The following is a 25,245-nucleotide window of genomic DNA, read 5'->3' as shown; positions in this document are numbered from 1 at the left end:
TGGGGGGAGGGTTAAGTGCTTATGCTCCTAATGTTAAGTAATTAAACCAGAAAATAACAACTGCAACTTTAAGTTGCCTTTTTTTAATAATTTCAATGGGGGGGGATGGAAAAAGAATTCTGCACTGGGTACCTGCTGACCTTGCTCTGTCTCTGAGGGCTCTGGTTATAATATTGTTCCTGTTAGTCAGTGTGGATCCTGACTTGAACAGTCAGAGGGTCAGGAAGTAGAAACACTCCACCGAGATATTACAATGTTTTAATTTATTTGCAGAATTTCTAATACAATTCAAAACCTATAATACAACTAAGTCATGAATGCTTGTATGTAGTTGCCAGGCCATGGGGTGCTGCGGGGTTTTCCTCTTCTTTAAGTCAATGATGGATACAAAAGAGGTTCCCAAACCCTGGGACAGGTCTGGATTAGCAAGAGGATCACTGCCCTCCCCGCTCCCAAAAATGCATTGTCTTTTGCTCTGTTAGTTTGCTGTGTTGGGTCTTGAGTGCAGGAAAATAGGCTGATTTACCTCAAGGTTACTTGTTATATAAGAATATACTTAGCCCCCAGGTCTCAACTGCAATTCAAGGTGAACTTCCTCATTTTGAGAAGGGCATTCAGCTTGCCATTTAAATCAAGAACACTACAAGTGGGTTTTACTTCCCCCCACCTCCCAAAAAAATTAACTTTTAAATTGTTCAAGTGTATAAAAGTGTACCTGGAGGGGGGGGGACCCCAGAATGCATTTAAAGGTTTTTGATGAAGTGAAAGTGTTTTCAAGAAACAGCTCTCCGTTATTGCACAAGAGATATGATGCAGCTGAGAACTCTGGATAAAATATCGAAACTTCTTGTGAAGCATTCCCAGATGCTAGTTGTAACTGGAAATCCACCGGCAACTGATGACATGGGGAGTTTCTCCATCACTAGTAATTTATTATTTTTACATCGACCCCCCTGCTCTTCGAATACACTAGCAGGGCAAATTACAATAAAATATTTTAAACTCCATAAAATATCTGTTAAAACATGGGCTTAAAAAATCATAATGCAGTGCTGTAAAAGCAGCATCCAAATGTAACAGATCAACAAAGGTTTAACAAGTTTAAAACCTGAAAAGCCTGGGAAGATCAAAAGGCCTTTCCTTGGCACTAGGAAAACATTGGAATGGAGAACATTGGAAAGCTGCAGCAGCTACATCTGACAGGGCATGGGAACAATGACTGTTGGAATGTGCTTAAAATCAACCAGGCAAAAGCTGGATGCCTTAGTTTTCGTTACAGGTGCAAGAAATAAGAAGGGAGAACTCTTTCAGCATAAAGATGGCTCTTTGATATTAGCTAACATGAAGCACTAAACCACAGAGCTTAGGGCTTGCCATTCAGAAGGTCGGCAGTTCAAATCCCCACGATGGGGTGAGCTCCTGTTGTTTGGTCCCAGCTTCTGCCAACCTAGCAGTTCAAAAGCACGTCAAGTGCAAGTAGATAAATAGGTACCACTCCAGCGGGAAGGTAAACGGTGTTTCTGTGTACTGCTCTGGTTCGCCAGAAGCGGCCTAGTCATGCTGGCCACATGACTCGGAAGATGTCTGCGGACAAACCCCAGCTCCCTTGGACTATAGAGCGAGATGAGCACCGTAACCCAAGTCGTCTGCGACTGGACCTAATGGTCAGGGGTACCTTTACCTTTACCTAACATGAAGCACACATTCCTAGCCCTCCCTTCTCTTGGATCTTTCTTCCACCACCTCACAAGACAACAGGGCCAATGTTGAGAAGATGAGCCACTGAAGTGAGGGAAACAACAACTGGCCTATGCCAGGAAAGAGAACGGAGGGAGGGAAGAGACTGGTTGGGTCACTTTGTTCCTCCTGCATACTCTCCAACATTTCTCCAATGGAAATAGGGACATCCTATTCCATTATTATTATTAATTATTATTATTATACCTCACCCATCTGACTGGGTTGCCCCAGCCACTCTGGGCAGCTTCCAACATACATAAAAACATAATAAAACATTAAACATTTAAAAACTTCTCTATACAGGGCTGCCTCCTGATGTCTTCTAAAGGCTGAATCGTTACTTATCTCCTTGGCTCAGGGGTCAAATAAGTCCATACTCTCCAACATTTCTCCAATGAAAATAGGGACGTCCTGCAGAAATCCAGGACCGTCCCTGGAAAATAGGGACACTTGGAGGGTCTGGGCTCTGAACTTCCGGTAACATGTTGAAATACTGAAGGGAAGCCCCCTTGGGAATTCGGGACCCTGCATGACAAATTAAGAAGCCATAGTGGTTTAAGCATTTTGGGGGAGTTGGAGACTATGATGTGCAAAGTATGGATTGGTGGGCATTTTCAGGGAAGAAGCACTGAGGGTCCCTGCGTGAACACTGGTTTTCCTCTGTCATGTTGCCATTCCAGTGGTGTCATTTTCAAGCATCATATTGCAGTCACTTCTGGGAACAGTAATTCCAGGACGACTAACCCTTCGGTTGGCATCCATCTGTCTCAGGAGACCATGGAGGAGTGCACCTTACCAACTCTTTGTAAATTAAAGAAAAGCCTGAGATTAGGGATCTTGCTGACAAATTGTCTGTTTCCACACCTCAACTGATGCACTGGAGGCTGGAAACAGACAAGAAAGGCTTCTTGTTGCATGGTGCAGAAATATATTTGCGTGTCAAGGCCCTGGCGACCCCCCCAGGAATAATAAAAACACATTGACGCAGAATTTTAGTTTAAAGGTTAATGGGCAAAATTTAGGCCACAACTGTATTGATTACAGAAATGTGAGTGGTATTCCCTTAGGCTTTGGCAATAACTATTTCTGACTCCCGCCCACCTTGCAGGAAGTCTAGAAGGGTAAACCACCAAAAGAGGGAGCTCCGTCGATGGCGACCAACTGAAGCTCACCCTAGGGTTCCTGGCATGGCCCTAGTCCCTCAAGCAGACTTCGGACGAGATCCAGACTCACGGATTCCTTTAACAGAATATCCTTGTACCTGGAGGGGCAGGTGATGGCCACACCTCACCTCTCCGACATCTCACTAAGCCAGTGCCTAGCCTTACAAAGTTGTGACGATTGCTAAGAGGTAGGCAAAAACCCAAAGGCCAGTGCCAATCTGCCAATTGGAAAAAAATTCCTACCCAGCCCCTATTCCAAAATATCATGGTCTGGTCTACAGGCGATCAAAGTCCCGGCTGAGGACGTCAGGACCAGGGGCAAGATGGCGGGGTGGGAACTGGAATGAGAGTCCAGAAGCCAGGGGTCCGAGGGTCAGGAAGTCAAGGGTCCGAGGATTGAGAAGCAAGGAGTCCCAAAGTCAAGGGTCCTAGGGTTGAGAAGCAAGGAGTCAAGATGCCGATGTCTGAGGATCAGGAAGCAAAAAGCCAAACACAGCAAGGCAGGAAACAAGTTGCTGTGGCAAAGAGCCAAAAGGAAATGCTGACTTTATATCCCTTCCCGGCTCTTGCCACCAGGTGCAGTGAGTTACCAAGCGGCCTCACCTGTGTAGTTGCACCTTGCCGCTCCAGAACAAACTTAGGAAGGCCCCAGTCCTGCGAAGCTCTACTGGTCACAGGGCCTGGCTCCTGCACGCACTCCTGACACAAAACAGGCAACTAATCGAAGTCCAGAGCAAGGCCAAAGCAGACACCTAAAGCACTAGGGCAGGTGGGTGGGTGGGTGGTGGCGGGAAGTCAGGTAAAGCCCCAGCGCCCCGCCACCTCCTTTTAAAGGCCCCCACAATCACGCCACCACTCTCTGATTGGCCAAATAGGCTGTGGTGTGACCATGGGGCCATCGCGTGGCTTGGGCTCATCCCCCACCTGCCACCATGGATGGGGGGGGCACCCTGGGCCCACGTGCAACACGGACCCTCGAATAGGAGGATCTGATTTCTCTTGTCCCACTGCTGTCTCTGGTCAAATAGGATGCAAAACCTTAGTACCCATGCAAGCATTCCTTGGGGGGCTATTAGTAGCTGTGTTGGGAAAGCTGTTGTTGCTGTTGTTGTTTTGTTGTTGTTCCCCTAGTGGAGGTAGAAAAGATTAACTCTTCCTCTCCTGTACACTGAGGTTCCAATTGAACATTGAGGCCTCCCGTGCCTGCTATTAATTTCTTTGTTAAAAAACCAAACAAAAACCCCAAACCTTGACATGATTGCAAATGACACATTTAGCATCACATCTACTTTGGACCCCTGTAGAAAGGTAGGGGGTGAGGCAATAAGAAAGGGCTTTGTGGATTTAATGCAATGTGGGTTTAATACGAGGCAACTGTCCCCTGCACATAAACCAATATATGGAATTTATCTTCAAGAGCTATGGGCAACCTTCCTTGTAAAGAAAGGCTTTTCATGATTCGCTGATCAGGCTATCCTTATGAAGCACAGATAAAATCCAGATCCTTGCCATCGTTATTATGCTGCCAGTTCTAATATAGATTGATAAATTCAATGCACAAGGTCTTTTGGCACAACCCTATATACAATATCTCACGCTCAAGATGTTACTGTATACATCCCAGTACTTTTATAACCCATTAAGAAGCACGTTCTGAATAATTGCAAGCTACAACCAGCTGTCAGGCTTCTTAAGGCTCTCTAAACATTTGGGTTCAGGTTTAACTAGAAGAAGAAGAAGAAATCTGCTAATGCACAGCACTGCTGGCCCTCCAGAAACTTAGCAAATATACTAATTCTTCTTGCTAGACAGAAACATAAAAACCCCAAATGGCTTCCATATGTTCCATTGTCCTATTGCTTCTTTAATTCCATCTGAAAGTACAACACTTAGCAACCTTCATATTGATGCTAAACACATTACGTCAGTCCCAGCATTGATCTGTTTTCTACTAATACAATTAAACTCGCTTCGGCGTAATCCCCATAAGATAAACATCATTGTTATTATCATCAACATTCCTGCTGTGTGTCTAGAGAAATATTATAGGCATCTGAACACCCTTTGGAAGACCAGGATAAAACACTGCCACTTCCCTCACTGATGTCTTCCTGGGATTTGAACACTGCTGCTACCAATGTAAACAGCACTGCAAAAAGAAAGGGGAGGGGGACGACGTGTGCCATAACACACTTCCATGACACATAAAATCCCTCCGCAAAATCAATATTGCATTCTCCATTCCAAGCCTATGATTCCAGACCCTCCAAGTGTCCTTTTTTTTCCAGGGAGCCCTGGATTTACAGAAACTGCCCCAGTCTCGGATTTGATCATGGTATGTCCTGCTTTTCCTTGTTGTTGTTGTTTAGTCGTGTCCAACTCTTCGTGAACCCATGGACCAGAGCACGCCAGGCACTCCTGTCTTCCACTGCCTCCCACAGTTTGGTCAAACTCATGCTGGTAGCTTTGAGAACACTGTCCAACCATCTCGTCCTCTGTCGTTCCCTTCTCCTTGTGCCCTCAATCTTTCCCAACATCAGGATCTTTTCCAGGGAGTCATCTCTTCTCATGAAGTGTCCAAAGTATTGGAGCCTCAGCTTCAGGATCTGTCCTTCCAGTGAGCACTCAGGGCTGATTTCCTTCAGAATGGATAGGTTTGATCTTCTTCCTTCACGGATCACTGCCTTGTTGTGGCGAAGGGGCTTGAATAACTCAGAGAAGCTATGAGCTATGCCGTGCAGGGCCACCCAAGATGGACAGGTCATAGTGGAGAGTTTTGACCAAACGTGATCCACCTGGAGCAAGAACTGGCAAGCCTCTCCAGTATCCCTGCCAAGAAAACTCCATGGAGTCTATGATTACATTCCATTTCTTGTTTACGCTAAAATGTGGCACGGAGATGGCAGTAAGACATCAAAATATATAAAGGAATGGTACCCTCCGACTCTCTCTTTTATGATGGACTCCCCTCACCTAGCTTCACATCTCTCTGGAACAGCATTAAAGAGGCAACTACAGGTATTGTGGTAAGTGAAATAGGGGCTTAGGCTATGCAGAGCTCTTAGTCTGCCCCCAGACTGTATACGTTGGAAACATGATGTCCATCTGTCTTTTCTTCCTGATCCCCAATCTCAACTGCAGAATAGCAACTAAAAGGAAAAAAAGCCACAGAATTCCAGGCTATAAGTAGCATACAGTGGTTGTTTGTCCCAAAATACCACCACGCTGACTACAGCAAACACAAATTACAAGCTTTACCTAATCACAGATACACTACCAAGTCATTTCTGGTTTTCACAAATGACAGTGAGCGGGTGCAGTCTTGCCACTGCCTGAATTTGGTCAGGTTTCTGTTCTGAGCATGATAGATATTTGAAGGACTCTGATTCAGATTTAGAATTATGTTGTCCCGTGGTAAGTTTGGAGGGGGAGGGGCAGAACAGATTGGAAGCGTTACTTAGTATGCTGCTGAGAACTTCTCGCTTTACTGCTGATCCTTAAATATAGTCCAGGCTACCAAAAGCCTTCTTAGTTAACACAGTAGCTACATAAAAGGATGGGAGGAGATATTCTATTCATTGTGCATTCAAAGGTGAACCTGCATTATCATCACTTTCGGAAATAATACATGAACCAAAGGCGCCATCCTTTGAAATTCACACTTCTTCAAATTTCATAATGCAGTTCTCCAGCCAAGCGATGTGTCCAAAAATGCATACAACTGGAACGTGTGCAGAGGAGGGCAACCAAGGTGATTAAGGGTCTGGAAACCAAGCCTTATGAGGAATGGTTGAAGGAGTTGGGTATGTTTAGCCTGGAAAAGAGGAGACTGGGGGGGGAGGGGAGATACATTAGCCATCTTCAAATATCTCAAGAGCTGTCACATGGAAGATGGAGCAAGCTTGTTTTCTGCTGCTCCGGAGGGTAGGACTTGAACCAATGACTTCAAGTTACAAGAAAGGAGAATCCGACTAAACATCTGGAAGACCTTTCTGACAGAAAGTGGAACGGTCTCCCTCGGGAGGTGATGGGCTCTTTTTCCTTGAAGGTTTTCAAGCAGAGGTTGGATGGCCATCTGTCATGGATGCTTTAGCTGAGATTCCTGCATTGCAAGCGGTTGGCCTAGATGATCCTTGGGGTCCTTTCCAATTCTACAGTTCTATGATTAATTAAAATAACAGAGAAAAATGTTCAAGGAGATGGCTTTAGAAAAAAAATTATATCTGGCAAAATTGCATACATAATGTGTATATTGAGATATATTTCCACACTAAAGTTAATGAAATCTCATGACAACTCTTTTAAAAAAACAAACAAACAAACCTGGAAACCGATGTGGAGTCTGGAAAAAATGAAAAACCGAAATCTACCAGGTCTCCCATCACCATACCATTTACAATCTATATACACACACACCACTTGAAATTCTTTTTCATCCATCCCTATCTCCAGGAAACTCTTTATATAGAAAATATATATTCCTAGGTCTTTCCCCAAAGTGTCATTTTATTGAGTTAAGAATAAATGGACTAAGCCAACTCCAGCCACCTTCCATATTGCCTGGAATGAAGCGGCAGCACAGTTCATGCTGCCCAGAAAAGAAGCGTGTTTTGCTTGACATGTGTCGCTGAAACACACATGTGTGTGTGTTCTTACGATCTCGGTGTTGTGGTTTTTGTTGTTATTTTCCAGTTTTCCAGACTTTATTTATTGAATTCATATTACACGTTAGTTACAGTACAATTTTAGCACTGTACATAACATAAAAGGTAAAGGGACCCCTGACCATTAGGTCCAGTCATGGCCGACTCTGGGGTTGCGGCGCTCATCTCGCTTTATTGGCCGAGGGAGCCGGCGTACAGCTTCCGACTCACATGGACAGCATGACTAAGCTGCTTCTGGTGAACCAGAGCAGTACACGGAAACGCCATTTACCTTCCCACCGGAGCGGTACCTATTTATCTACTTGCACTTTGACGCGCTTTCGAACTGCTAGGTTGGCAGGAGCAGGGACCAAGCAATGGGAGCTTACCCCGTTGCGGGGATTCAAACCGCCAACCTTCCAATTGGCAAGTCTTAGTCTCTGTGGTTTAACCCACAGCGCCACCCGCATCCCTGTACATAACATATATTATATTAAATATATGTCCATAGATTTAGTATAATATATGTTATGTACAGTGCCAAATTTATTATATTTAATATACTATATGTTATGTACACTGGGGGGGGGGGGTTAGTCCCCACATCTAACCCTATACCCTATTCAACATTTATCCAAATACCTCACTCACTTGCATGATGTCCTTCTCACTACATTAAAACTCTATCACTGTGTTCGTATTTATTTATTCATCACATTAATCAATCCTCTGTTCCAGAATCATTGCATCTTAGCTGAATGAACTCAATCAGTACTTATCCAAAGACTTCCATTGAAGTAATATTGTACAATATATTTTTCAACACACTTCCCTTCCTTTCTTAATTAATGTTTTGATTGCATTCTAACTGACGCTGTTTCCCCCTGGAAACTCTTGAGAACTGTAGCTCTGATAGGTTGGATGCCAGGGATCTCTAGCAGAGAATTCCCAGCATATTCGACAAACCACTGTTTCCCAGGATTCTTTGGGGGAAACCATGAGAGCGAAACAGTATTATGATTCACAGAATGTGTTTGCCAGGAAAGTTACTACCTCTTTTTACTTTCCTGGCAGGGCTCGTCCATGCCTATAAACGCTGTGCGATTGACAGGAATGTGAGAGTGCAGGTGTTCCCAGCATAGAGGTGCAGTGATGGCGAAACCTTTGCTTGTTCCATTTCCCCCAGGCTTGCAGCTCTTTAAAAAGAACAGTAACTCTTCCAGGGGGGCAGGAATGGTAAACCCACCCATCTACACTTCTTCCTGGAAGCTAAGTCAAACATCAGGACTAAGTGCCAGCACTGTTTGATTCCCCGATCCCACCCCCCTTTGCATCTATCTTATCTTTTACATATTTTTCTTCATTCTTGTTTTCTTTTCAGCAGCAATTAATTTTGACGAGAAGGAAGAATGGCTACGTTTTCATTCCATTCCAGTTGGACTAGTGAGAGGATGTGTTTTAAACCGATGTCACCAGTGTTTGCTTATTTATAGTGTTTCAAAGAGATAGCCGGGATTAAATAGGATAAGAGATGTCCAAGTTCCACAAAGGTCTTTTGAAAAGAGAAGGAAACAATATAGCAAAAATTCCACATGCAGAGGAAAGGAAAGCAATATTTTTGAATGCAAAATAGCCAACGGAGCTAACAAGGCAGGAAGATTGCTAAGGAGTTGGGAGATTACTTTGAATGATTCTGCTGCTTTTATTCAAGTACAGCACTTGTCTGAAAAAACACAGTTTCTACCATAGCTGTTTGTTGTTGTTGTTGCTGCTGCTGCTGCTGCTGTTGTTTCCTTACTCTAAAAGAAAACAGCAGGGATAGCTTATCTGTTTTTCCCCTCTCTCTGACACTATAGAGTGAATCAGCCAATGAAGTCTCCTGCAACAAATGACTGTTTTAAATGCTGGTGGTTGGGAACCTGGTTTGCAAATACAACATGCTTCCAAACATAAGAAAAATCTATCAAGACAATCAACATCATAAAAGCCTACTGAGTCTTCTCATCAGAATTGCAACAGCAAGAGGCACAGACCTTCCCAAGCATTTGAAGCAATCTACGAACCAGGCCCTGTATCTCAAACACACACACACACACACAAAGCAGTAAATGGTAGAGGCATAATTGTGTCATCAATAGTTCTAGCAGTTGTATAAACCTGCTGTCAGCTAGCGTTTTCGATTTTTGGGTTTTTGCCTGGCTTGAGTGAGTAGATATTATGTCGTCACCTTTCGTTGATTATATACCGTTTTGGAGGTCATCACTCTTTTGACATTTCATTCGTTGTAATTAGCCTCTTGACAAAATGGGTCAAGGAGATGTGACAGATGAACACACCCTAAATGTAGACATAAATCAGAGACTCAGATTGAGTCCTCATTTATTCCAGTGATTGCATCTGAGAGTGGCTATTTGTAGGGATGGATTACACATGCATATACATACCACCTTGTTGTTGTTATTTTATCATTTAGACTGCAGTCTAACTGATACTACATTTTACAGTTATCTTATATCTTCATACCCTCGAAAATTTCTCTGATGAAAATGTGGACGTCCTATTCCATGATAATAATAATTTTATACAGTAGGACCTCGGTTTTCGAACGTAATCCGTTCCAGAAGACCGTTCGAGTTCCAAAACATTCAAAAACTGAAAACTCAAACCGGAAGCCTCAAAATGGAAAACTCAATACAGAAAACTCAGAATGGAAGCTGCATTTCCTGTTCAACTTCCACAGCGCGTTCAAAAAGTGAGACACTTCCAGGTTTACGGCATTCGAAAACCAAAATGTTCAGCAATAGTAACATTCAAAAAACCAAGGTACCACTGTACTTCGTACCTGTGATGGCCTGGGACTCGGGCTCAGACCAGAGGAACCAGAGGAAACACAGGCTTCACTGGATCCTTTGCCTCAGGCATCATCTGAACCAAGTCTGGGGCCTGATCCTCAAGAGTCCCAGTCTGCACAGGTTCCCCTGCAACAAACACCAGCTGGGCCGCATCAGGGGCCTGAGCCTGCCCTGGTTCCAGATGAGGGGATTACCTCGTTGCCTCCAGCTGGGCCATCACTTACAGCTGCTCCACTACCGGTTTGGTCAGGGGAGGCTGACATGGCCCCTGGATCTAGTAACCCACCGACGTCTCCCGAGCTGCAGAGACTAAGGTCTGAGAGAATGAGAGACCCGAGTACTTCCAGGAGGAGTGCTCACCTTCAGGTGAAACAGGGAGGTGAGTTGCCAGGGGATCAGGACCAGCCGCTACCCCGACAAAGATAAAAGGCTGTTGGACCCTGCCCCAGGTTGCTGGAGCAATATTGCTGTATGCCAGATCCTGCCTGAGATCCTGTACCTCTCCCTGCCTGGTTTCCTGCCTTGGCCCTGTCAGACTGACTCCCAGCGGAACCTTCAGATTCTGGACCGGTCCTGGACCACATTTCACAGGTTACCCCCGGGCCCAGCACAATACCCCACGCATCTGACTGGGTTGCCCCAGACACTCTGGGTGGCTTCCAACATATATAAAAACATAATGAAATTTGAAAAGGAACTGCCTTGAGATGTCTTCTAAAGGTTGTATAGTTCCTTATCTCATTGGCTTGGGGGTCACATAACTCCACACCCTCCAAAAACAATTTTCAGTGAAAATAGGGAAGCCCTAAGCAAAAACGGGACATTCCAGGATCAAATCAGAAACCAGGGTGGCTTCTGTAAATCTAGGACTATCCCTGGAAAACAGGGACACTTGGAGGGTCTGTCTCGTAGACTGAACCATCTTATCCAATGGCAAGGCAGAGGAGCAGTCTAACAATATTCTGTCCATTTTGTAGCTTTCTGTTTCCTTTTGTTTTTTATATAACACCATTTCCCTTCCCATTAGGAACAATGAGAAGTAAATATGAGGAAGAGACTTAGATGAGCTCTTCAGGGTTCTAAATCTCTGCCCGGTTTGTGGCTTTAAAGACTTGCATCTGAATGTATGCCTGTTGTCTTTGTCCATGGAGTTTTCTTGGCAGGGATACTGGAATGGCTTGCTGGGATACTGGAATGGCTTGCTGGCCCGCTCCAGGTGGATCACGTTTGGTCAAAACTCTCCACTATGACCTGTCCATATTGGGTGGCCCTGCACGGCATAGCTCATAGCTTCTCTGAGTTATTCAAGCCCCTTCGCCATGGCAAGGCAGTGATCCATGAAGGGGATCACTGGAAGGACAGATCGTGAAGCTGAGGCTCCAATACTTTGGCCACCTCATGAGAAGAGAAGACTCCCTGGAAAAGACCCTCATGTTGGGAAAGATGGAGGGCACAAGGAGAAGGGGACGACAGAGGACAAGATGGTTGGACAGTGTTCTGGAAGCTACAAACATGAGTCTGACCAAACTGCAGGAGGCAGTGGAAGACAGGAGTGCCTGGCATGCTCTGGTCCATGGGGTCACGAAGAGTCGGACACGACTGAACGACTAAACAACAACATCTGAATGTAGGGACAAACTCCACTGGAAAGGATGAAGTTTGAGGTGACTTGAAAAGTCTAATGGGGTATTGGACCACTGATTCCCCATTCACATTTGCAAGCCATCATTGTAGTATAGGGAAGAATATGCACATCCAAGAACAGTGTAGTTTAATTGCTTCCAACGACAGCCACTCAGATATAGAGGCACAGCTTAGGAATTAGAAATGGTGATCTAAAACACAGGTATGAGATCCAGTTCCCACTCTGCTGCCGCTAAATGGTGGTTGATTACAAAAAAGTACTAGATACTTGCTGCCACTTCCAACACTTGCAGGTGCGTGTTCATTCAGCACCTTTGACACACCTGCGATCTGCTGTTTCTTAAGTCTGGCAGAGGTACAGTTCTCAGTCATATACGTGCATTAACTGAGACAAAGCATGAAGTGACATTCAAGCAGAGCTGCCTCTTTCAGATGATGGATAAAGTTTTCCACGAACTACATGTCTTGGTGTCCAAAAAAACACACACCAAGAAAACCCCAAAGAGCATAAAAATAGCATCTCAACCCTGGGGCAAAGTTAACAGGTTTTTCTCAAACGGTTCCCATCCCTGAACTGTCGGTGTTAGGTAATATGTTATCTAATGCAGGGCTGATTGTGCATTAAGAGCTCCTCATACCCGTGAAGTAAACTGTTTTAGGCTCTGACATTTTCAAAAGATGCCTTGGAGGCTCAAATGCAAATTCAGAGACAATAGGCTCATTTTTTTTCAGGGCGCCTGAATACCTTCAGAAAAGGGCTTGCATTAGTTGTGCCCTGCCAAGCTGAAAGCAGCCCACTGAGCCATATATTGTCATTGCCCTGCTTTTGTAGGCAGAGGCAGGAAATGAAATCAGGACATTCACTGAGTCCTGGATGGGCCACCATACTTTGCTAGCAGGCTGAATTCAGCTATAGAGTGGTCATGAGTTCTATTTACTGAGGACAGGCCTCTGTTTGAAGCTATCCTCTGTTTGAAGGGCTGTCTGGGCCAAGTCTGTTTTAAAAGCGCCCATGACAGTTTCTTAGATTTCCCAATGCGGTGCTGGGCCCCATATTTGGGGGAACCCCTGTCTTCCTCCATAAGCGATTCCACGTTACGAGCCTAGGAGTGCAATTCCCCTCCGAATCTGGTTGCGATCTAGTTCGTTAGGTGAAACGTGTTGTGCGAAGGCCCTTAATGAAACCCTTCCTTGCGCTTCCCCTTGCGACAAAAATAGAACAGCAATATTAATGCTGTTTAGTTTATTGGGACTTATATTTATAGAGTGTGACAGAGCAGAGATTATGATGATAATCAGGCTTGACACAGCATGAGCAGAAAATGTGCAAGCTGGGGTGGGGGGGACCTCAGTGGAGCACTGTCTCAAGTTCAGCTGCAGCTAGCGAATTCAGAACATAAGGTCTCCTTCTGTCTCGGAAACAACGGGATTCATTAGGAGAGGTCAGAGAGCTCTAAGGAAGGAGGAAAAGATGCATATTTTAAAAAGGTTCACTGAGGTAGATTTTCAGAGAGATACAAGCAAGGGGACCCACAAAAATAAGAAGCAAGAGTTTTTTCTTGCCATTCCTCTGTATCTATCTATCTATTATCTGTCTGTCTATCTATCATCTATCTATCTATTTATTTATCTATCTATTTCATTTATGAATAGCTTCCCATGGGACATCCTGGGGGTGGGGCATGGGAAATAAGCAAAGAAAGCACACATAATTGCAATTTCTCCTTCAATGAATATAAAGATAGGGATAAAAATCTCCACTGAAGTGGCTTGTTGGAAGAAGTTAGTTCTTTCCTCCCAGGAATAATCCTGGGGAACTGCAGTTCTTTAAAGGGGAGAGACTAGAGAACCAAACCAGAGAATTTCTGAACAACCAACGCTGCATGCTTCCTGACTGAATTGTGTTTGCTTAAAGTCAAAGAGTTTCCAGGGATTTTTCTGTTTGCACACACTGGTGTGGTCCTCAATATAGGTCAGGGAAATCCCTAGCGAAAACAGAGGAGACGTTTTTAAAACAGAAATCTAAATTTAGACTTCAGAATTAATATTTGGCATTTTTTAAGAAAATGTAGCAGGCTTGGCATCTAACTGTATGTTATTGTTGATAACTTTGGCAAATGATTGTAATTCTCTCTGGCATGTTAAGATTTCTATTTTTCACAAAAAATGGGGAAGAAAGCACCTCAAGAAAAGTGATACAGCCCAGGCAATACTAACACATCACAAATGAATATTATAATTAGCCCTCTGAAACGGATTCTTGAAACTACTCTTTATCATTGTCCCATTGAATACAATGTGTCTGCAACATAAGTCTTGCCACTCACCCTTATTTGAGATTTGAAACTTACTTGAGATTTGATACCTTCATCTCAAATGGCAAAGCCTGATCATCTTAAAGTCAGTTATAGGAATTCTGCATCCCTCCAGAACATTTATGGGGTATACAGTGGTACCTCGGTTTGCGAACATCTCCATTGACGAACATTTCGGTTTTCCAACACCGTAAACCCAGAAGTAAATGCTTCAGTTTTCGAACACCCCTCAGAACTCGAACCTGCTACACAGCTTCCGTTGAGCGCAAGATCCTGAGGCCTAGCTGCTGTCGGCTGTTCAGTTTTATTTTCAAACGTTTAAGAACTCAAATGGTCTTCTGGAATGGAATACGTTCAAAAACTGAGGTACCACTGTATATTTAAAATCTAGAGGTGTAAGTGGGTAACAACAGGGCAGACTATGTGCATACCTAGAAAGAGTACACATTAATGAACAGTTAATGTGATTATTTCTTATTTTCTGTCTTTGTAAAGAATGGGAAAATAATATAATCGGCAGGCCCAAGAGGCTCAGTAGTGTAGACCACAGCGCCACCCGCGTTCCTACGGGGAACTTGTAACAACCATCAGTCCCAGCCAACATACCCAAAGCTCAGGGATGATAAGAGTTGTAGGCCAACAACAACGGAAGAACCACAGGTTCCTCATCTATGGTGTAAGGAATTTCTTCTGCAGATGAGGGATTGACCATTAGTCTTCTCATTCCTCAGTACTGGGGGAAGATGGTGGCAAATAGCTAAAAATCCATGTTCAACCCCAATAATGCACGTCTGTGTGTTTTTTCTTCTTTACACATTCTCTCTATGTGTTCAACTGAAAGTAATCATTCAACATATATTTTGTACATATACCTAAAGAAGGCCTCATATTCAACATCGCAGCAAATAAAAGAAATCCCAAAAGGAGGATAGGGGTGATAATGAAAGGCAGAAGCCCCACCCAAGGTAGCAGTCATGTTTCATCAGTCCATCTAACTCAAAGAGACAAGCCGAGTGTGGTGGGGATAATGAGCAGCAAACACAGCATGCTTCATGGAGAAAGAATGGAACACAAAGAGCAGATAAGAGCAAAACAAACTGTGGAAACAGCTCTTAGGAAAAAATTTTTGGAGAAAGCCAAAAAGGCAGATGGTCAACAGGCATAACAAAATGCAGGTTTGCCATTGAGTCGAGAGATGCATACAGATATTGTGAATGGGAACCTGGCCCAGAAAAGCAAGTGCAGAGAAGGAAACCAGACAACTGGTTCTATCCACCAGCTGCGAAAGAAGAAAATCCAGGGATATGGTCTCTCGGCTCCATTATTTATGCCTTGTTAAGGTATCTTCAAAACACCACTAAACATGAAACGAGCTATTATTGCTATTCTGATGTTAAATGTGCTTGTGTCAAATACAGTGGTACCTCAGGTTACATACACTTAAGGTTACATACGCTTCAGGTTACAGACTCTGCTAACCCAGAAATAATACCTCAGGTTAAGAACTTTGCTTCAGGATGAGAACAGAAATCGTGCTTTGGCAGCATGGCGGCAGCAGGAGGCCCCATTAGCTAAAGTGGTGCTTCAGGTTAAGAACAGTTTCAGGTTAAGAACGGACGTCCGGAACAAATTAAGTACTTAACCTGAGGTACCACTGTATGAGCCTGGTGCGGAATCTATTAATCTAATCAGAAGCCATCTTGCTTAGACAAATACCTGTGAGAACTGAGCAATCTATGATGAGAGCTGCAAACTCGCATGAGAGTGCCCCTTACCTTCTATAACGAAGAAGATGACAAGTTTCTGCTCACTTGCCACAAGCTTATTTCACTTTCACTTATACCCAGCAAACCGTTTCATTGATTCATTTCAGATTGTACACAAAGATCCTAAGCCATCTGTAATGGTTCTAGGGGTTGCTCGTGCGTAAGCCGGTGCAAACACCTGGCTGGATTGTCTGAGTGAACCTTTTCTGTCCGGACAGCCACTCACCCGCGGCTGTCTCAGTCGCTGGTAGAATCCGTCAGTGGGCATTTCTTAAACTTCTTCCAGCAAAGAAGCTCTTTGACGCCTAGTCTTCTCCTACTCTCTCTGTGCGAAAGCCTTCTGCGCAAGGAGGGCGTAGACAACGGAGGACCCCTACTCTCCCCGCTGGTCCCCGGCAAGGAGTCATGGGACCGCCTCGCTGCTTCCCCCATCTGCCCCCCTTCTCCGCTGGTGCTACACTGATTCTCTTCCCCAGAAGATGGGCTGCCTCTCCCAATCCCGGGACGCTCTCCGGAATCCCTCTGGATTTTGCTCTCTCCCTTCGGCACTGATGGCAGTTCCCTGACACCATCCAATATTATTTCAGCCATATTATCAGAACATTGTTCATATCAACATATTGACTGATTAACTTGTAACTCAATGGCATACTCTCCAACATTTCTCTGATGGAAATAGGGATGTCTATTATTATTATTATTATTATTATTATTATTATTACTCCATCCATCTTACTGGGTTGCCTCAGCCACTCTAGGTGGCTTCCAACATATATAACAACATAATAAAACATTAATCATTAAAAAAAAACCTTCCCTATACTGGGCTGCCTTCATATGTCTTCTATAGGTTGTATACTTACTTATCTCCTTGTCTTGGGGTTCACGTCACTCCATACACTCCAAAATTTCTGTAATAAAAATAAGGGCCCTACCATACCCTCCAAAATTTCTCCAATGAAAATAGGGACAGCCTAAGGAAAAGCAGGGCATTCTGGGATTAAATCAGAAAACAGAACGGCTTCTGTTTATCTGGGACTGTGCCTGGAAAGTAGGGACACTTGGAGGGTCTGCAGTGAAGCTCTGAGCTATACCCATTAACAGTTTGGGGTGTTCAAGCGCCACAGTAGACTGTGGCCCAAACTAGATATAACATGAAATGTGTCTTTTCATTTAATGTACTTTTTAATGCTAATACTTTCCACCAGAGTAGGGGCTGATTGGGATTGCAGCAAGTGAAGAGAATTTGAACTTTTCCCTCTTCTGTGGTCATTCTGAAGAAAACTCAACCTCTGAAGCTAATAACATTTCAAACCAATGACAAATATCCGTGTTTTGCCAATGATCCTTTCCCTTGCTTTAATGTTCTCAGGGCAGCACACATGCAGCCATTCTATTTTATCCCCCAAAACAACCGAATGAAGTTGATTAGGCTGAGGGGGAGCTATTGGCTCATCCATCTAAATCTGGCACACTATTTTCATGCTTAAATTCAAGGATTCCTTGTGAATTTTCCATAGCTCTTTTCTCCACTTCTGAACACAAACACACACACAATTTACCAGACAAGACTAGTTGGCTCCTATTTAAAAAATAAAAATAACATATCTTACGAAAGTGTAACTTCAAAGAATTTACTTACCCCCTTTTCTTTTATCTGAAACTGGCTGGGTGCCAAACTTTGGCGGTTTCACTATATACCAGAAACTTGTATACATCGTTCTCATTTTATATAGGTCCTACCCTGGGGCTGTAAGAAAGACTGGAGTTATGCCAAGATCCTTTAGTATGGCGCTCCTGAAGTTCTTGGGCTTTTTTTTTTAAAAAAAAAAATTATTTTAAGGCTGGTTACCTCCCATGAAGGGATGTTAACACCATAATGATATGGATATCTGTTCAAAAGTTCAATGGGACTGAGGGTTTATGCACCCTTTCTCTTGTCCCACTGCTTTTCCCCAGGGAAAACCGCTCTTTAGTGCTCAATCAGAGCAAATGGCAATTCGGGTTTTCTCCAGGTTCCCATTTGCTCCGATTTAAAGCTAAAGAGTGGGGTTTTTATGGGAAAGTGGAAAAATGCTCAGCCCCTGCTTTCTCTGCACCAACCAGATAATATTTTGTTTAACGTTTTAGTTCAGATTCTACCCTTATAGGACTCCACACACCTACCACCCTCGGTTGAAAGCTCAGAAACTGTAACCTCATTTTGACTAATTAGGGAAGGGAGTAATACCTCTGTTGGAGGACACATCCTGCTTCCTCTGGGGTAGTTTGTCCACCTTTGGTCCCCACCCTGCACTCAGCTATCACCTGCGGCTCCTAGCAGCTGTCAGCATGCGACAGTGGCCACACCCCGGGAAACAACTTTGATCGACCAGCTAAACCACGTGAGGGTAGCCAATAAGTCTCAAAACCTCAATAAGTTAAGGACTTCCCCTGCATGTGTAGGCATGCCCTAGTGCAGCGATGTCCAACAGGTCGATCACGATCTACTGGTAGATCCCCTGGAGGTTTTGGTAGATCACGGTCAATCGCTGGCTCCCTCTCCTCAGCACTGGTAAATTAGAAGCCTTCCCCGCCCCCTCACCCTGGCCTCCATTGTTACATGATCTGCAGAACGAAAGATGGAGTTTACTCTGCGAGGCTGTTTGCTTCCGCAACGATATGTTGGTCTACTGGTGAGTGGCTGCTCCTCTTCCTCCCCAATCCCCCCCCCCAAAAAAAAATATGGCTACCCTCCTCCCTCAAAAAAGCTCAACTACTTTGACCTGAACCCCCCAAGAAATGGGGATAGATCACTGCCAGTTTTTAATTCTGAGAGTAGATCGCAGTCTCTTGGGAGTTGGCCAACCCTGCAGTGGATTGAATGGACAAGACCAACAGTGGGTCCAATGGTCAAGAAGGAGGTGGTTCCTGCATGTGCTGTAGAGGGATTTGAGGGGCAGATGGGGCTTGACAACCTGGAAAAGTGGCCCCTCTAGGAGAAGGAACCTAGACCTCCGCTGCCTTGTTGCTATACTCACTTGTAAGAAAGGCTTTGGAAGTAAAACCCAAGAAAAAGTCCGTTCCCACAGCCTTGCAAGATGTCTTCGGGAGAAGAAGAAGAAGAAGAAGAAGAGAAGAAGAGTTTGGATTTGATATCCCGCTTTACCATTACCCTAAGGAGTATCAAAGCAGCTAACATTCTCCTTTCCCTTCCTCCCTCACAACAAACACTCTGTGAGGTGAGTGGGGCTGAGAGACTTCAGAAAAGTGTGACTAGCCCAAGGTCACCCAGCAGCTGCAGGTGGAGGAGTGGGGAATCAAACCCGGTTCACCAGATTATGAGTCCACTGCTCTTAACCACTACACCAAGGCTAAGGAGTAAACCCTACAGAAATCCAACGTGGAGTCCCTAAGACGGTTGGACGGCATTATGTACACCTCCTTACGGCAACTCCTTCAACCAAGCTGGTCCCAAACATATTGCTTTGCTTTCCTTTGGACCACATCAGCGAGGCAGAGGGAGGGTAGGAAGATACTTCTCACTAAATAAACTTCGGCTCGAGAATACTGCAAAGCTTCAGAATAACGCTGAACCTTTTGTTACACTGAAAGAAGATGTTTCATTTAGCGTTGGCTCAGGAGTGGCTTGGCTGAATCTTAGATATAACATGGTCACTGGTTGTTAATAATTTCCATAATAACCCCCTCCCCCATTCTCTTCTGTATGAAATTGGGATTGTACCTGTTTTGATGGGTATCCACGTAAATATTTTCAACTACTGGGTGAAAATTCCCTGTGTGGAAAATGGCAGGTTGTGTATACTGTGTTTCCACATTTCTAAAGAGCCCTGCAGTGGGGATTACATGGTATCACTTTAATGCAGTCTCCCAGTTCTTTGTTTTCCTTTCATTGGCATTAAACATTAATAGCTAAAGTTCTTTCTAAAAATAAATTGGTAAAAGTAACGAAATACACAAAAGTGAAAACATTTGGAAAGGTGGCTTTTCTGTGGAGTGTAAGATAAAATACATTTACCATAGGCAGAATATTACCCTCTGTGTGGAGTATAACCAGGGATCATAACCCATTGAAAGTCCTTAGAAAAAATACTACTAGACTTCACATTTCATTCACAGTCCTAAATGCATTTGAAGATTTAGCAAATGCCATAAATTCTGACTAATAATAGATGGGCAAATGGTACCCCACAATGTGCCCATTCCATTATTGTCTTGGTGGCATCTCTTTGCATTACCAGGAAAAGGCAGGAAAGTCTGCCAGGCAGGCTGCAATTTAATGACTTCTGGCAGAAGGCCCAAGCATCCCCATTGGCTGGTTTTGCCCGCTGCCAGGGGAACGTCTATCCAAGGGCTACTGGCATTGGCCAATATCTGCCAACCAGGCAATCCAGCCTGTGATTTGCCAGATCACTTGTGCGGTCCAGGGCCTGGCCACAACACCGCCCACCAATGAGGGTGAGCGGAATTACCAGTACCAAATAAAGTCAGTTCTCATCTTGCACAGGGTTTATGTTCTGGAGAGAGCACATCAAGCCAACATTGTGTATAGTCAACACAGCCCTCCAGTCATGGATGGAAATGCCAAATTTGTTATCCTGGATGCCTGCCCCTCCTCTTTTCGGTGATGTGCATAAAGTTGAATTAGTGCAAGTTAAATTAGCACAAGTTGTGAATCAACAAAAGTAAAAAAATAAGAATCGATTGGATAGTTAAGCTGATGTGAAGGAAGAATGATTGGAAGTTTTCCTACATGAGCAATGACATCCTGTACTAGCAGATGACTACTGCAATCAATATAGAAAAACTAATCTCAATTTAAGAAAGTGATGTTACATTTATGTTATTTTATATAAAAAAAACCCTCACTAGAATATGACAACAATAAAGGAGGAGGAGGAGGAAATGACAAAAGTGAAAGCTGATGCTTTAAGGATTTAAATAATATCTCTCAGGACTCCGGCAAGCCACATTTCCCATTCATCTGCTGTAGTGAGATAGGATTGAAAGCAAAAACCCCAGTGTGTCATTTGCTCAGCACCCCCAGCCAAAAACGGGGGGGAGGAGCTTTATTGCAGAGTGATGTGTGTGACACTGGGGGAGGGGGAATCAAGCCTAAGCATTATCTTGGTGTGTGCTTTTAAAACTATTTCCCTTATTTCATAGAATCATACAGTGGTACCTCGGGTTACAGATGCTTCAGGATACAGACGCTTCGGGTTACAGACTCCACTAGCCCAGAAATAATACCTCGGGTTAAGAACTTTGCTTCAGGATAAGAACAGAAATCACGTGGCGGCAGCGGGAGGCCCCATTAGCTAAAGTGATACCTCAGGTTAAGAACAGTTTCAGGTTAAGAACGGACCTCCAGAACGAATTAAGTTCTTAACCCAAGGTACCACTGTAGTAGAATTGCAGAGTTGGAAGGGACCCTGAGGTTCATGGCTTGGTTTCCAGACACTTTATCATCTCGGTCAAACTCCTCTGCACACATTCCAGCTTCTCCATATCCTTCTTAAATTGTGGTGCCCAGAACTGGACACAGTGTTCCAGGTGTGGTCTGACCAAGGCAGAATGGAGCAGAATGGTTACTTCCCTTAGTTGGGACACTATGCTTCTGTTGATGCAGCCTAGAATAACATTAGCTTTTTAAAAACTTTTGCTTCTGCTGCTTGCTTGAGGTCTACTAAGACCCCTAGACTCTTTTCACATGTCCCTCTTATTATTTTGGTACAGCAACAACAAAACAGTAAAGGTTAATTAATGAGATCGTCTGCTGTTGCTGTTTTCTGTCAGCAAGGTCTCAAATCTCCAAGCTATCTGAAGCATGCAGTGACCTTCTGCATATGTTCAGCCTTTCATTGCAACATTTAAAGCAAGATCTGATATACTATTTCCCTTTCAAGCGGTAGTGATGTGCATTACTTTCTCTGTCATCACATGCCAGTTTGCAATAGCGATTACATCCGCTAGTTCTCCATCTTCTATTCCCGTCGTATTGTTATAGATTTGGGAGGGAACCACCGAAACCCTAGAAATTAATAAATGGTAGAGTTTTGATGATTTGTGGAATTAAGGGAGAAATACAAGCTGCAGAGGGATTTTAGTAGGGTGATCTAGGAAGAAGAAGAAAGAATTGGATCCATCTTGGGAAGGCTGGCTGAGAGAGGTGCCTTGAACTCCATGGCTGCACTGCTGGGGGGGGGGGCCAAGCCCCTCCTGGAATGACAATGCAATTTCATTGTGGCAACAATGAAACAGTAAATAGACAATCAAACTGATCTGTACCTTAAAATGTTGAATAAAGATGACAAGAGTGGTAGGTAAATGGCTGGGGTGAGGGACATTTGAGATGCTACATAGGAAACAGTTAATCCATTAAGCCAATCAATGAATCAAGGATGCCTATGTAGACTTCATGAGGCATGATGAGAAGATTAACACCTCTTTTACAATATACTGTCACATAAAAACCTACACAGATGTGGAGTGTGGATTTAGAATGGACTCTAAGGGCACGATGTTTGCTAGATATTTGAAGTATGCTGAGGGGCACATCTCATGAAAAACAGCTGGTGCTCACAAGCCTTAATGCTCGTGACTGTTCTTAGATTCTTTAAAAAAAAATTGTTCCACAAGTTCTGTTTAATTTATTGGATATTCGAGCATCTAATTGAAGGGCTCCTACAATCAGACCATGATTAGGCATTCATGTGGCATGATGGGAAGTGTAGTATAACCACCGCACACGAAGATAAATGTGGCCACCACAACAGTTTGGCTGCAAACTGAAAGAGTTCTTTGTTGTTGGCATTCAGTTCAGTTATCAAGGCCAAACCTCCAGTCTGGGTCCAGACATCCCTGAGGAAATTTGGGCACGTATCTTGATGGTTCTTTATTCCTTGTTCCCGTTTTCCATTTTAAAACCGGCCATTGTTTCATTCGTATTATGGGAAAGAAACTTGCCTGTACGATTGGTGTTTGGTGGCTGAAATGAGCATACAGCTGCAGTGAACTTTCCAAACCCTAAGGGTAGCATTTACAAATTAGCTACCCAAGTCTATCCAAATATTAATTTGCCATGCTCGCCCCTTGTGGTTTTGGACAGGCCTGGTTTCTTTTGTGGTTCGTTCTCCATTATTGCTTGTCTTTTAAGATTATCTTTACTTTTAAACAAAAACACAAAAAAACTTATTATATTTTCCCACATTTACGGCTGTTAGTGGAAGCATAATCCAACTTCCCCCCCAGGAACATTCAGGAAGCTTGTTCAATACAGTCAGAAAGCCAAGATGGAAAACAAATCTCAACCAAATATAGAACGTCTGGACAGTGAATGGTCAACCCCCCACCCCCCGGCCACGAAACAAACCCTCCTGTCTGTACTATATATTTGTCTACAGCTGCTAGAGCTACACAGAGGCTGAATGAGAAAGTAATTGCTTTTATTTTTTGATTGGGTTCTGAGGCAGCCTAACCACAATGACATTTTTTATGGTTTTCCAAAAAGCAGGAGAGGAAATCTTTGAAAAGCTACTTAGTCATCTAGTTAGTGACTATATACTTCTGAGGGTTCGCACTCCTCTACTCTGCCTTTGACGTTCCCCTGTTTTTAATGGAGGTTTATCTCCCGCCTCCTACAGCACAGAATAAAGCACTGACAGCAGGAAATGTTGAATACACTTTTCCCTTGATGCAACCCCATTATTGACGTCCATAAGTAAGTGGGATTTGGAGAGGTAAGTATTGTCAGTTAGCAGTGGCAAGGGAGATAGGCGCCGACTCCTTAGGGCTGAGGTGTCTTCAGCCCCCTTGATGTTGTCTTGCAGTGAGCTCAGCACACATACACCCAAATACTGAGGGGTCAGGGGAGGCTGAACGCCAAACAGATCGCAGTGCTGGGCTAGGTACAGTTTCGCCAGCTTCTTGGCATGGGGAGCAGAGTGGAGCTGTGCTTTCTTCCCTATGATGTGAGCCGAATCAGGGCCACCCTGCCTGCCGCAGCTTCCTCCTCTTGCCACCGCTACCGTGGGGCTCTCAAAAGTAGCAACTGTGGCGGTGTGGGTGCCATCGCTGCCACAGCTCCAAGATGGGCAAGTTTATGAAACCAGGGAAAGTCGTCCTTGTCCTCGCTGGGCGTTACTCCGGACGCAAAGCTGTTATTGTTAAGAATATTGCTGATGGCACCTCTGACCGCCCCTACAGCCACACTTTGGTGGCTGGTATTGATCACTACTCACACAAAGTGACAGCAAGCATGGGCAAGAAGAAGATTGCCAAGCGTTCCAAGATCAAGTCCTTTGTGAAGGTCTACAATTACAACCACTTGATGCCCACCAGGTACTCCGTTGATGTTCCCCTTGACAAGACCATTGTCAACAAGGATGTCTTTAGGGACCCTGCACTGAAACGTAAAGCCCGGCGGGAGGCCAAAGTGAAATCTGAGGAGAGATACAAGACAGGCAAGAACAAGTGGTTTTTCCAGAATCTCAGGTTCTGAGTGGCATGCATTTCCACCAATAAATATTTTTGAAAAGCCAAGGGGGGGAAAAGTAGAAGCTGGGGTGACCACAGCTTGGGTGGGTCTGCAAATGGCCAGCCCTCCCATGGCCAGGGTACCCAGCTGCAGCGATGAGAGAGGACAACGCAGAATGGAAAGGGCACTCTTTGGGCCATTCTTTGCTTCTTGACAGACCTCACTAGAGCAGGGTTTCCCAAACTTGGGTCTCCAGCTGCTTTTTGAACTACAGTTCCCATCATCCCTGACCACTGGTCCTGATAGCTAGGGATGATGGGCGTTGTAGCTCCAAAACAGCTGGAAATCCAAGTGTCAGGGAACTGCCATCAGTGCCGGAGGGAGAGAGCAAGATCCAGAGGGATTCCAGAGAGCGTCCCGGGATTGGGAGAGGCAGCCCATCTTCTGGGGAAGAGAATCAGTGTAGCACCAGTGGAGAAGGGGGGCAGATGGGGGAAGCGGCGAGGCGGTCCCATGATTCCTTGCCGGGGACCAGCGGGGAGAGTAGGGGTCCTCCGCTGCCTACGCCCTCCTTGCGCAGAAGGCTTTCACGCAGAGAGAGTAGGAGAAGAGTAGGCGTCAAAGAGCTTCTTTGCTGGAAGAAGTT

The 25,245-nt window shown here is 44.4% G+C and overlaps 1 protein-coding gene across 1 annotated transcript; it reads left to right on the top strand.

Annotated features, from left to right (window-relative positions):
* Positions 1-24,160: 24,160 nt before the first annotated feature.
* On the top strand, positions 24,161-24,664 carry LOC310668237 (large ribosomal subunit protein eL27-like). Its single transcript, XM_083421261.1, has one exon. It carries the CDS (start codon positions 24,213-24,215, stop codon positions 24,621-24,623), a length of 411 nt encoding a protein of 136 aa, XP_083277387.1. The 5' UTR covers positions 24,161-24,212; the 3' UTR covers positions 24,624-24,664.
* The last annotated feature ends 581 nt before the right edge of the window (positions 24,665-25,245 follow it).

Source organism: Podarcis tiliguerta (genome assembly GCF_965153285.1).
Source record: "Podarcis tiliguerta genome assembly, chromosome: 17".
Lineage (NCBI taxonomy): Eukaryota > Metazoa > Chordata > Lepidosauria > Squamata > Lacertidae > Podarcis > Podarcis tiliguerta.
This window is presented reverse-complemented; position numbering and strand designations above follow the sequence as displayed.